Below are 14,889 nucleotides of genomic sequence, written 5' to 3'. Positions count from 1 at the left end.
CAGAAGAGGGTATCTGATGCCCTGGAATTAGGATTACAGTGGGTTGAAAGCCTCCCTGTGGGTGAAGGGAACTGAAACTGGGTATTCTGTAAGAGTAGCATAATTGCTGAGCCGTGTCTCTAGTCCCATGTCATGTGCTTCTTAACACACACACACACACACACACACACACACACACACACACATACACACACACATACACACACACAATGCATATATGAATCTTAGACAATGGTTTAAGGAAAACTATCCCACTATCAGAAGTATAAAGTACTTTATAAGAAGATTAATAAGTTATAGTAAGAACATGTTTAAATGTTCTATATAAGACTTTATAGTAAGAAAAGCCTTATAAAGCCTTTCTATACTATTGATTAAAAAATACTACAAAGCAGCTAATCATCTCTGAACTCCTAAATTCACTCTAGGTAAACTATTAAATTTATTATATGTTATAGAATTTAAGTTCTACCAAGACAAACATTTATTTACTTTTGGCTTGCTCTGCAGATCCTACCACCATTTTGTCAGCTCTGCTCTGCCCAGAATGCTGACATAGCTCTGTGGACTATTATAACCCGGTTCCCATCACCTTGGCCTCTGGATAAGGACTAGCCAGTGGAAAAGGAACACAAGAGATTAGAAGGGAGGAGGAAGGAGGAGCAGGGCTGTCACTCCCTTCCTCCTTGCTTCAGTTTGGTGGTGGTTAGGACATCTTCACTAACCAACGCCATGGCTCCTTTGGGGACCCTGCACCAGAGCTATGGGTCTCTCCAAGTTGAGGTACTACTGTCTCCTTTTTCTCCTTTCAACGTGGAGGCAATCATGGCATTTCACTGTAGCTAGTTTCTTGGTTTCTTACATCCTTCTGTGGTTCCTCTTAGCTCTGTCTGTATTTTGGAAACAATCCCACATTCTTCTTTATAACCTGTCCTTTTCCAGATATATTCTCTGTTATTCCAAGGCCCAGGAAGTGGCTGGCATACAGTTGGCAGTCTAATAAATATTTCTAGAAGGGGAATGAAGATGTATTATCTCATTATTACAATAATTTCATGAAGTATGCATTGTTTATTGGTGTATACCTCCAGTGTTCTCCCTATCGTTAGAGAAAGAGATATGTGTGATACGATCTGAGCACAAGTTACATGCTTTACACCCTTCTACTCTGCCGATTTCAATAGAAGGCTTTCTAGTATTGTTCAGAATTGTTACATATTCACTTAAGTTTTATACCAAAATAATACATGGAATTCAAAGTAAAAAGTTAGGGCTTCTGTCTTTTAAAAGCTATGCTTTTCAATTGCAGATACCACTTTTAATCTGGGACATCTTTTTTTTAAAGTTAATTCTTTGAGAGTTTTGTACAGTATGTTTCATCATATTCATACTCTTCTCCCATAAATCTTCCCACATCCATCCCCAACTTTCTTCTACCCATCAAACCTGATTTCACCTCCATCAAATACAGTTTGTGTTACCTGACAACTCAGGCTATGGAGTCTGCCCTGAGTACGGCTGATATACCAGGATCACACCATTAATGAAAACTGACTTCACTCTCCCTCTCCAAGTGGCATCCAGATGCCAACAGCTCCTCAAATCCTACTCCTTGTTGGGATTTTTGTTTGGCCTGAGCTTGTGCAGGTGTTTTTCATGTTGTCGTAACTGCTGTGAGTTCTTATGCGACTTGTGGGGTCTGGAAGAAGATGCCGTTTCCCAGGTCCTCCACTACCTCTGACTCTTAATATCTTTCTACCCTCTTCTGTCTAGATGCCAGAGATTTGAGGAGAGGAGTGTGATACCGGAATTATCGGAGACATATCTTGGTGATCATTTCATAGCATATTTGCTTTTGATAAAAAAATGTTTTCAAGTGAAATATGTATTTTTGTAAGAGGGGTTAGTGCCCAAACTATCTTCTGGCCCTGTGGAACACTGATATTTAAATAGGTCTACAGAGAATTCTTTGCTAAAAAATTTACATTAGAAAATAAATTCTAATACAAATTTCAGGGCTATTGCTTTTTAAAAAATTTAATATCTTATTCTATGTGTATGAGTATTTTGCTTGCAAAGGCCAGAAGGCAGATAGATATCCTAGAATTGGAGGTACAGATAGTGGAAAACTGCTGTCTGGGTACTGGCAATCAAATCTAGGTCCTCTGTTAGAGCAGGCAGTGCTCTTAACCTCTGAGCCATCTCTTCAGCCCTAGGCTACTGAATCTGAAGCTGAGCTGTGTTAACCTCAGTTTACTTGGACTCTGTACACTACACTAGTAAACTTACTTTAAGTGCTATTGAATCTCTAATTTTATTTATTATTATTATTATTATTGCATGTATGATGCACATGTGTATGAACCCGGGAACAAGTAGATGTCAGAGAACAACTTTCAGGAGTTGGTTCTTTCTTTTGTTGCAGATTCTCGAGATCAAACTCAAGTTTGTCATGCTTGTGTGACAAGTGTTGTTACCAGCTAAGTCATCTGGGTGGCCCTCTAATTTTCTCTATTTTTGGCTTAAATCAACAATATATATATATACACACACACACATATATATACACAAATAAAGTTATATATATATATATATATATAAATAAAAATTTTTGAGACAAAGTTTGTGTAGTCCTGGATGTCCTGGAACTCACTCTGTAGACCAGGCTGGGCTCAAACTCACAGAGATCCACCTGTCTCTTCCTCCCAAAGGCTGGGATTAAAGGTGTGTGCCATCACTGCCTGGCTAATTCAAGATCTTTTAATATGGTTATTAAATAATTTTAAAATATTTTTTATTTTCTTGATTTTTTTTTAATTAAGGATATTGTTGTATTGCCTAGGCTAACCTAGATCTCACAATCCTCCTGTACAATCTTGGTGAATGTTGGAACTGTAGTAGTGCCACCAGCCCTGGCAAAAATTTGACTGTTTTCTAAGATTATAAATTCTAAATGGTAGGAAAAAGATTCTTACCAGCTTACATTATATTAAACCCAATATAATTACTGGATATATAAAAACATATATATCTACTTAGATAAAACAATACAAATGTCATGTGAAGAAATCAATTACAAAGGTACATTCTAGTGATATATGACATATTTCCTTTAGTCTGCAAAGGTGAGCAGATATTCTTTCTTATTAAATTGAAATTTCCTATGTGCTTCATATACATATGTACAGTAAAAACAGTTAAAATCTTGGCTTTCTATTTTTGGAGGTACTGAGTCTTGTTCTTTGGGAATCTAATGACAATATTTTATAAGAACATATATTTTCTCTGAAAGCCTCCAATGCTAATTGTAAGGACCAAACTATTAGTGATTTAAGGTTACATATTTTAAAGTACTACGAAGTGATTTTATAAATCACTGCTCTTGTGTATACAATGACACCTCAATGCTCAATTGTAACCTGTGAGTGAGCAATGCAGTTCTTGCAAGATATCTGAGATTGCTCTAAGTATATGTTGTAGAATATTATTTTAAGGTGTGTTACTTTTGTTTATATTGCATTTGTTTAACTCTGTGGAGTGTGTTACTGTGCCTGTCTAAAACACCTGATGGTCTAATAAAGAGCTGAATGGCCAATAGCAAGGCAGAAGAAAGGATAGGTGGGACTGGCAGGCAGGGAGAATATACAGAAGGAGAAATCTGGGAGGAGAAAAAAAGAAATAGCCAGAGAAGGAAGAGAACACCACAGGTCAGCCACCCGCTACACAGCCAGCCACAGAGTAAGAGTGAAAGTTAGATTACAGAAATAAGAAATGGAAAAAGCCCAGAGGCAAAAGGTAGAAGGGATAATTTAACGTTAAGGAAAACAGGTTAGAAACAAGTGAAGCTAAGGCTGGGCATTTATAAGTAATATTAAGCCTCTGTGTGTGATTTATTTGGGAGCTGGATGGTGGGCCCCCAAAAGAGAAAAAAACAACCAACAACAGTATTTATAACACATATTATAGATAAAGAATGATATTCTGAAGAAAAAGCTGCTTCCATGGACTAGTTTGAACTTCATCCCATCAAGCCTTCTATGAGAACTTAAAAACTTAAGTTTCACAGTTCTTTTTATGCTTCTAGTTCTCTAGTTCAGTTAGAAGTAACTAACAAATAGGGTGTAAGAAGTTTAGAGACCCTTAATGTGCTCTGTTGTGGCTAACAAAAACCATCAGTAGTTCTCTGAGTAGTTTATGGAATTTTTGTTGTTGTTCTTTTAAGGCAGGGTTTCAATATCTCCCTCCCTCCCTCCCTCCCTCTCTCTCTCCCTATCCATCCATCCATCCATCCATCCATCCATCCATCCATCCATCCATTCCTGGCTGACCTGGAATTTATTATGCTGCCCAGGTTGATTTGAACTTGCAGTGACCCTCCAAGGTGCTGCAATTATAGGCATAAACTGCCAGGCCAGGCACATCTGGGTTTCTGACCTATACTGCCCTCTGCCTAGTGTTCCAATGTTATCCTCCTGAGCATCGACTGCTGAAATGGTCACTTCTCTTCTGCATTTCAACAGGTTTGACTGACACCATTATTTCAATAACTAATATACTGTATGATATTTAGTTGTTTATGCTGACTCCTTAAGAGAAGAAATTATGTCTTAATGTAAGTTACATGCCAGAATTTAACACCTGCTAATCATGTCAGTGTGCTGGATAAAGGAATGCTGAGTAGACTCAATTAGAGGTCAGACAAGTACTTCTTGAACACTCATTTTGTGGCTTTACTATAAAAATGGATGCTTTTTACATTCATATCTGATAGAAATATGTGCTAAGTGATCAAATAAAATAAAAAAAAATGTCAAAGGGAGTCACTGGGTAAAGTGTTTAATGTGCAAATGTGAGGACATGAGTTTGAATTCCCAGAACCCATGAAAAAGCAAGCACAGTAGCATGTACCTGTAATCTCAGTGCTCCATGATGAGATGGGAAGTGAATATAAGAAAATTCCCAGAGGCTCAAAGGCTGAGTATCCTTGCACACATAGCAGTGAATAACAAAGAAACTGTCTCAAACAAGGTGGGGATTGACATCTGAGGTTATCTACTGACTTGACTGTGTACCGTGGCATCATGTATGTGTGCACACACACACACACACACATACACACACACACACACACACACACACACACACACACCAGGCCTACCTATATTTTCCCTAAGTAGTATGTGAAAATAAAATAGCAATAAATAATTTAAAAATGTGTTAGTTTTGGTAAAAACTATTGCCATGTCTTCTTTTCTTTCTTGGTTTATCATGCACTTTTGTAAGAACCTAAAATAGACAGGGGTTGAGGTAAAAGTAGAGGGATGATGCCAGCAGTAACCACTTTTCTACTTAAACACTGAGGTACATGCAGTTCTAGCCAGAAAAATCAAAATTTGTAGGAAGCATCACTCAATCATACGGCTAGAAAATACCTATGCCTGGGAGGATGTAACAAAACTATTTATTATACCACATATTGATAGACGGAGGTTCTTTAACTAATGTTGGTTTTGTTGTTGTTGTTGTTCACATGGGACCTTTCTTTTATCCCTTTGATAGTCTTTCGACTAATCCTTCTTTAAGACTTCCACAATACTGACACTGGAAACTTGGAATAGGATGCATCTCACCTGTTCACCAGCTTGGGATTCCCCAATGATGAAACGATCTCCTGGACCATCAGCAGCTGTGAGAGGGAACAGAGCCAAGAATAAATATCAGCATGGACCTAAAGCAAGGAACAGGAATCTAGTATTGAGATTCTAAGATTTCATTAAAATTATGTTCAGGAAAGTAGAATGTATTTCTGATTTCTTAAAGTAGACAATGTCCTTTCTACTACTGGTTTGATCTTCAGTATCCAATAGATTCCAAGTATCAGCAGAAGTGAATCTAAGTGCGCCCTTTCTTGACATCACTGGAGATGGTCTTCATGAGATGTCATCCTTTCCATACGTGTGCTTTAAAACATGATGTTCATTTGGCTTATTCTTTCAAATAGCATAACTTACCCATGTACTTGTAATAATAAGTACACAGTCACGGATATATGAACACATCACTTTACATATTCAAACTTCTCCAATTTTTTGTAACAGTTTTTTTAACTTCTTAACATTTTATTTATTTAAAATAAAATCAGAAAATCAATGGATTAGAAATAATACTGTTTATGAGATGGAATAAACAAGCTTTACTGCATCATATTTTCCACTTAGTATTTTTAGTGCTGGAACTAGGGCCTTGCCATGCCAGGCAAGTGCTCTAACATTGAGTTACACTCCCATTTCTGGCTACTTATTTTCATTTTTAGGAATGAAAAGTATTTATTAAAATTTGAGACAGGATCTCATTGTATGGCCCTATATGGGTGGGGATGTGATATGCAGATCAGGCTGGGCTTGAGTTTGAGACAGCTCTCCTCCATCAGCCTTCCACTTATTGGGATTATAGACATGTACCACATGTGCCAGGTAAAATTACTTAAAAAATCTTTTGAGCATATATGTGCATTTGTGTGTGCAAATGTAAGCACATGTGTAGTACAGTGCAAATGTGGATCTCAGAGGACAGACAACCTTTCCCACTCCCTTATTTAAGACAGTGTCTCTGTCATTTTCTGGCTATATATGGTGGACTAGCTAGCTGGTCCTTGAGCTTCTGTTTCCTCCTTCCATTCCCCTGTAGAAGCTTTGAGATTATAGACAGTCATGCTTGATTCCTGAGGATATGAGCTCAGGTTCTCAAGCTCACTTGGCAAGCATGTTTACCTACTGAGCTTTTATCCCTAGCTCTAAAGCCATTTATCTCAAATTGGAAAAAAATCCCAGAACTGGGACTTAAACAAAACAAAACAAATAAACTTTTCAGCCAGGCAGTGGTGGTGCACACCTTTAGTCCCAGCACTTGGGAGACAGAGGCAGGTGGATCTCTGTGAGTTTGAGGTCAGCCTGGTCTACAGAGTGAGTTCCAGGACAGCCACACAGAAACCCTGTCTCAAAAAACCAAAACCAAAACCAAAACAAACCAACCTACCAACCAAACAACAGACAACTTTTCTTGTTTAGTCTCATCCATTCCTTTTCCAGTGCCTGATACATATAGTAAAGTAATAACTGGGAAAAAATTCCTAAAGAATAGTATCTTTTCCTGATATATTATTTGGGTTTCAGATCAATACTACTGAGAATGCAAGGCCTATCTAATGAGTTTTAGGATCACTAATGTTATTTCCATGTCATCAATATAGCAAGGGGGGTTGAGGCCTATATATGGAAAAGATAGCACATTATATATAAATATTTAATTATATTGACAGTAACAGTGACAACTAAACATCTTCCATTCTAAAGGAGAAATATGGACTCATTTTATTCTTTCCTTCCTTCTCTCTAGAGGGGTCAAGGACATCACAAGAAAACCCACAGAATCAACTAACCTGGGCTCATAAGGGCTCACAGAGTCAGAACTGACAACCAAGGAGCCTGCATGGAACTGACCTAGGCACTCTGCATGTATGTGACAGCTGTGTGGCTTGGTCTATCATGGGACTCCTAACAGTGGGAACAGGGGCTGACTCTGACTCTTTTACAGGCCTTTGAGACCCTACTCCTCATGCTGGGTCACCTTGTGCAGGCTTAATACATGGGAGGTGCTTAGTCTTATTGCAACTTGATATATGCCATGTTTTGTTGATGCTCATGGGAGACCTGCTCTTACCTAAACAGAATGAAGGAGAGTGGACTGGGGGGTTAGGAACAGAAGTGGAGTAGGACGGAGGGCCTGGGAGAAGAGGAGGGAGCGGAAACTGTGACTGGGATGTAAAAATAAATAAATTATAAAAACAATGTGCATAACAAAAAGCCCCCTTTAACCAATTTAAAACACAGGCAAAACCATTACTTCAAGAAATATCAACATTTTACTAATGTTAATATATTAAACAACTTATTTTTGCATTATTTTAAAGCAAATTACTTATTATTGAAAAATTGATGATTCAATTATATTTTATAATTCCAGACTGTCAAATGTGAACTAGCTTCTTGTAATTATTTAAGTATTTCTCTACTAGAGAAAATACTATCTGCTTGTTTCCTCTCACAGCAATCTAGATTTCCAATTCTCTTTCTTTCCTTTTTCTTTGTGCACAGGAGTGAAAGCATGGTTTGAAGTACTAGAGCAGAGCTGAATCTGAATATGTTTCTGTCTATTACTAGATTCAGGACTTTCAGCAAAACTATTAAGCCTCTAAGCTTGCTAGTAAAGGTGAAGATAATCATGACATATGCATAAATAGTCACCCCTTTAAATCTTTCAGTAAATTCCTACCAAGTGTCTTCTACTCTGTGTCAAATTAAGTGCTGAGGACAGTGTAGAGTAAAATCACATTATTTCCATTTTAATGTTGTGCTAGACTGTTTCAAGTTTTTTCAAACTCTGGATCCAAAATGGCAATGGAATATAATATCACCTTGTAAACATTCTGCTACTGGAAAAGAGCAGAAAAATGTTATTTCATTGGTCAAGTGCAGTGGTATGTGACTGCAATCTCAGTTGCTCCAGAGGATTAAATGGTATTGCCATTTGTGTATCACAATTCAAGACCAGCCTAGGTAACATGGTAAGATACCTATCTTAAAATCAAATACCCTTCCCCATAAAAGTAGTGGCAGAACATTTGCTTTGTATGTCCAAGATCCTACATTCAAGATCCAGCAGTTCAATAGGTATGCATTCATCATGCACAACTACTCTTTCATAAAACTTGTTTTTCCATCTACCTGTACATACATATTCATATATACTGTATACATTGTATGTGTGTATAACATTGGCTTATGATGTATAACTTACTTAATGTACTTCTTCCCATGCACAAATGTGACCCAAAAAACCCAAAGCCATTGATATTAGGAGATGTAAAAATATTGACATTAGGAGATATTAGGAGAAGATATTAACCAGATAATCACATTAATCAACATATAAGCACAGATTAGAAAAAATCTCTTAAAAGATTTTTTTTGGGTGTGTGTGTGTGGCAGGCTCTAGCTATGTAGCTCAGGCTAGCCTTAAAATACAATTACCCTGCCTCATTCTCTGCCAGCTTACAGACATGTACCATCACACATGGCTAGAAGCATGCTTTTATGAGAGTATATAGTGAAAATGCCTGAGGTTGTCAGAAAAGCTTATTCAGACAAAAAGATTTATGATTTGAGTATGAAGGGTAAGTGACAACTAAGTAAGTAGAGGGGTGTTGTAGTCAGATATTGTCCTGTGTCTTGCCCTGTTTGTGGTCAGGACAAATCCCTCCCACTCGTGTCCTGAAGCTGCTTAGTCCCAAGTAAACACTCAGAGGTTTTTATATTATTTATGAACTGGATGGCCTATGGCACAAGCTTCTTGTTAGCTAGCTCTTATAACTTGACCCATTTCTATTAATCTATAAGTTGCCACGTGGCCGTGGCTTACCTGTACTTTCACATCTTGCTTCTCCTGGCTGTGTTGGCGTCTCTCTCCCCTTCTGCCTTTCTTCTTCCTGCTTCTTCAGTTTCCCGCCTAGCTATAACCTGACTTTCCATAGGCCAAATGGCTTTATTTACCAACCAATCAGAGCAACACATATTCACAGAGTACAGAAAGACATCCCATAGCAGGGTGTGTGTGTGATTGTTGTGGAATATTTAACTATGCAAAGGTGTTGCATTTGTATAACTATGTAAAGATGTGTTGCTGTTCTACCTTCCCTGCCTAAGGTACCTGATTGGCCTAATAAAAAGCTGAATGGCCAATAGCAAGGAAGGAGGTATAGGCGGGACTTCTGGGGGCTGGGAGAATAAGTAGGGGGAAGAATTTAGGCTCATGAGAAGGGAAGAAAGAAGAAGAGATGTCAGGGGCCAGTCAGCCAGACATGAATGAAGCAGGAAAGTAGGGCACACAGAATGACAGAAAGGTTAAAAAGCCCTGAGGCAAACATAGATAAATAGAAACAGGTAAAATTAAGTTAAAAGAACTAATGAGACAAGCCTAAGTTAAGGACAAGCATTCATAGTTAATAATAAGTCTCCATGTCTTTATTTGGGAGCTGGTTGGTGGTTTCAAGAAAATTCCAGCTACCCCTGATGAAGTAGAAATGCTCCATTATATGTGCAAAGGCCTCTAGCTCATGTGATCTTTATATACCTCAAAGTATGTATTCCTCACCTACTTCAGTGTAACCAGAAATAACTTAAGTACAACCTCTAAAAATATTGTCAGTTATTAGCTTACTTGTTCCAGAAAAATTTCTAGTGTTTGCCATATAATAGGTAAAAATGTTTGCCGGGCGGTCGTGGCGCACGCCTTTAATCCCAGCACTCGGGAGGCAGAGCCAGGCAGATCTCTGGGAGTTCAAGGCCACCTGGGCTACCAAGTGAGTTCCAGGAAAGGCACAAAGCTACACAGGGAAACCCTGTCTCGGAAAAAAAAACAAAAACAAACAAAAGTTCACTATATAAAGTATTCAAAGTGTTCAATAACTGAATGTGTGGTTCTTAACAATCTTTCTAGAAAGGTAATTTCAAGAATGAACAGATATAATATTTTCTAACAGCAAGTTCCATATTTGTCATTCTTTTTATGTCCTGGTCCATGCATACTTTCTTCAAAATCTGAATCAATATTCTATTCATATAACGAGAATACCTAGAAAAGATTGCTCTGATTGATTCTGTATAATTTAGATTATGCCACTCTGTCCTGTAGTGTCTAGCCACTCATTACTGATAGTCAATAAACATGTTAAAAGAACAAAGAAATGAATCTGGAGTTCTAATAATACTTAGGAGGGAAGTTTAAAAACTGACTTGTACTTATTACTGTTATGCCTTGGAAATATCCTAAAATAATTCCATAAATATATATATTTGGTTTCTTCAGCTCCTTAGAAGTAGGGGGTCAATTCCTTTATTTATTCTTGTTGTTATTCCTCATGTATATACGTGTGTTATGTAAGTGCACATGCACATCTATGCTCTTGTGTGTGGAGGCCTGAGGTAGATTCTGGAGTGTGTCTCAGTTGTTCCCAGAGCTCTTCTATATGGCTGGTTTGGGAATCCAGCTTACTTTGGGGACCTCTGTCTCCACTTTCCAAGTGCTGGAATTACAGGTAAGCTGCATACCATCTTATTGGTGAAATTATTAAGGCCACTCCACGTAGTTAAAAGGGAGGTTTATTTTGTGGGGTAACTTACAAATGAAGGGGTAGGTTGCAGGGTCTGGCAAAGGTATAGCACAGTCCGGCGGTGTTCTCTGGAGAACTCTGCTCGGTCTACCTCCTGCGGCCAGCGTCCCCGAACCAAGAGAGCGACCTCCTCTTGATCCTGGGTCTTCCGCTCCCTCCTCTGCCCCGCCTTGTGGGCGTGATCATTACTGAAGCCTCAATGGGGGTTGGAACTTCCAGGCCAATGCTGGGATGGCTATCCACTACACCATCTAGAAGTTATGTGAGTTCTGAGGGTCTGAACTCATGTCCTCATGCTCAGATGGAAGGTTCTTTAACCATTGAACCATCTCTCTCCAGCCCTATTTCCTTTTGGAGACCCTGTGCTCTTCAATTTTCCTACTTTTATTGGCCCCTCTTTGCCCACATACTCAAAAGGCCTACCTCATGGTTCTGTATTAATACTCCAATAAAAAGTCATTGAATAATGAGAGACTGTTAATTGTGGTGATATTTTACCTGTGTACCCCAATAAAGTTTATCTGAAGATCAGGTTTCTCTGTGTAGTTTTGGTGCCTGTCCTGGATCTCGTTCTATAAACCAAGCTGGCCTCAAACTCACACAGGCTCTAAAAGTTTTTTGACACATGGTCTTGCTATGTAGCTCTGGCTGGTTTCTTCTCTACTATGTCACCCAGACTGTCTCTGAATTCATGGTAACCTTCCTGCTGTGTCCTCCTGGTGCCAGTGAACCACCAGCTTGTTCTGTCTCTTGTTTTCTTAGTCTTTTTATCTTGATTTTTCAACCCACATACCTAAATGTAAGGGTTCTTCCAACTGCTTTGGAGTTTTGTTCCACATGTTTCTGAAGGAAGTTTAGAGATCTAGAACTCGCTAGAAACTTCTTTCCACTTAAAGAGTTAGCAGTGCTCACAAGGGCCACTGGTTTTTATTGGAAAGCCTAAGGCAAAAAGCAGAGAAGAAACGGGAGAATAAAGGGAGGGGAGAGTGACTCAGTAGAAAGGGTTAGGAAGCCTCAAGGGTAAGGGCTAGCGTGGATGTGTGCGTGTGTCTGTTTTTCTGAATTACAGAAGTAAGGATATGCAAACTGAAAATTTTAGCATGGTTCTAAGAACATGCCTCTTTGTCTTCTGGAGACAGTTCTTGCTTCCATTAGAATGTATTTCAGTCACCCCTCTTTGAGATTAACCACATACAATGGCTGCATTATGTGCTGCATCTTTTTCTATATCGTAGAGAACCAGCAACAACAGTTTGCCAGCAGGAATAACGTGACTCAGCAGTTGCTAGGTAATTTCTTGGATGTTTTAAACTGTGGGATACCATATGGGGTTTTTCTTGGTGAAATCACTGAAATCTTAAACAAAAGAATAAATAGGACAGACAACTGTGATTTTATGCAAAATATCTTGAACAGATTCTAGAGCAGTAGACAGGCTCTTTTATGGCTCATGTGGGCTAGCTAAATTTTTGGCAAGAAAAAAAACTATGAGCTATAGTTTCTTTTTGCTCAGTTGCTCCTGCTTCATGTAAACATCACAGAGAAACACTCTCTCTTGAGAACAGTTCCACTTCAAATAATTTATTTTCTCACTGTTTCCTACTTTATACCCAAGAATGTAAAAAACACTTTCTTATTGCTAATATTTCACTCCTATAGTTCTCTGTTTTACTCCACAAATAAAAATCTTCTGTCATTTTATAGTAATTCTAGATGGCTATAAAGAGACCAAAACAGAATTTACCTTTTAGATGGAAATAAGTAATAAGAAGAACCCATGAAGTGATAATAAAGATAAATAATTTTCTGTCTGGACAGTATTCATTTTCATAAACAGTACACAAAGATAAACTTGGAAGAAAAATACTGGTACCAAAAATGTTTGTTATTTATGCTTTGCCAATTTCAGAGACAATCTAATCTAGTGAGAAACATTAAAGATAGATTTCTTGAGATTCTATTAGTAAAAATTGTAAGAATCACAATTCAGATAAATGGTACCCTGCTTTCTTTTCTTTCTTTCTTTCTTTTTTTAAAAAATATTTTGAGGACAAGATATTTTCTGTAGCCCACACTGGCTCTGCACTAATGATCCTTCTGCTTCAGCCTCCCAAATGCTGGGATTACAGGCATGTACCGTTATGCCTAGCTCTGACTATCATCCTTTGGTCAGAGATGGTCTGGGAAAGTGTGTTTACAACAACAACAAAAGTAATATTTATCACTAAACATTAAGGAAACAATTTTTAATGTTCTTTTTTGGTATGTTCTAGGTACTTTACTAAGGCTTTCCAGAGTCTAATTTGATTCTCACAACAATCTGTTAGAGTAATGTCATAATTTTTGTCATTTCACAGATGAGGAAACAAGCTAAAAAACTTTTGAGTAATTTACTCAAAGTCATATAAAGGAAGGCAGTTCTGGAACTTAGATCACTTGAACTCTGTTCAAAGCCCATACACACAGCTTTAGCCATTTTCAATGAAGCCTCTAACATAAGAGATGGCAGTGGAACATGGCAGAGATTAGTGAATGTATTTAATTACAAGAAAAAGAAATATTATTTTAATGGACAGAGGACAGAAGTAAAGAGACAAAAACAAGATAACCCATAATTCACTATTTAAAAAGATGTGAATGACTGTGTCCATATGTGATTCCATGAGGGAAATATGAATTTTAAATTAGGTTTCTTCACTGTTTAACTATTCATGTAGGCTGTAGTTCTTTGTAAGCACTACTAAACTTGGTATATTTTATTCTTTAAATATGAATGTTAGCTCTCCAAATACCAGAATGTGAAGACTGCTAGAAGTAATTTAAAAACAATAATTTTGAGCAATAATATTCAAAACTAATAGTAATTCTCATACACTTAATACATTCATTTCAAACACAGAATATTTTTCTACTTCATCTGGATGCACTGTCACACAGGACATTTATTTCTAAATATTTTTCTCATTATGTTATAGTGAAACCCCATATGGAATTTCTGAAATTGTTATTCATCTGTATAGGTCCTGGTTACTTTTAGAAAAATTTAGATAATATTAACGCTGTCTAATGCTGATTTTTCTATTTACTTCATGACTGTCAAAATATTTTTATAAAATAACTTCACATAAAAAAACCAATAATTTTAAAATTTCTGAGAATTTCTGGAATACTGGTTTATTGTCCCTTAATCTTAAAAAAATGTCAGTAAAAGGTAAAAGACTGATGTGATCTGAAGACCAAACGGTATGTCTTCATCAAACCCCTCCCCTCAGGGCTTAGGGAGCTATGTAGAAAAGGGGGCAGAAAGATGGTAAGGGCCAGAGGGGATGGATGTCTCCAGGGAAACAGTATCTTCCAGACACAACAGGGCTGATACACATATAAACTCACAGAGAATGCACAAAACTTACACAAGTTCAAGCCAGATAGGATACTAGCACACAAGGAAGTGAACACAAACTCTCACCCCAAACCGAGAAGGTATTTACAATTAATACCCATTGTCAAGGGAACATCAGTTTTCTCCAGTGGAGTGCCACTGGGTATGCTAACTATACTACAGGGAAGATCCTACGCCCAGGGTAGTTGGCCAATACACAACAAACTCAGTGGCTTTTTTTGTGGCGTTTTGTTTCATCATTTTGTGTCTTAGTGGTCTTTTG

General features: G+C 37.8%; 1 protein-coding gene across 21 annotated transcripts in view; it reads right to left on the bottom strand.

Annotated features, from left to right (window-relative positions):
• Window positions 1-14,889, bottom strand: part of Gphn (gephyrin) — a 396,859-nt gene that overhangs the window by 62,608 nt on the left and 319,362 nt on the right. For all 21 annotated transcript variants that reach the window (XM_036205531.1, XM_036205519.1, XM_036205528.1 and 18 more), the window contains one exon: window positions 5,631-5,686. In XM_036205531.1, coding sequence (XP_036061424.1) covers window positions 5,631-5,686 — 56 coding nt within the window. The remainder of the gene's footprint in view (window positions 1-5,630; window positions 5,687-14,889) is intronic.

Source organism: Onychomys torridus, chromosome 14 (genome assembly GCF_903995425.1).
Source record: "Onychomys torridus chromosome 14, mOncTor1.1, whole genome shotgun sequence".
In the NCBI taxonomy this organism is placed as follows: Eukaryota; Metazoa; Chordata; class Mammalia; order Rodentia; family Cricetidae; genus Onychomys; species Onychomys torridus.
The sequence above is the reverse complement of the archived record's forward strand: the minus strand, read 5'-3'. Positions and strand labels throughout refer to the sequence as shown.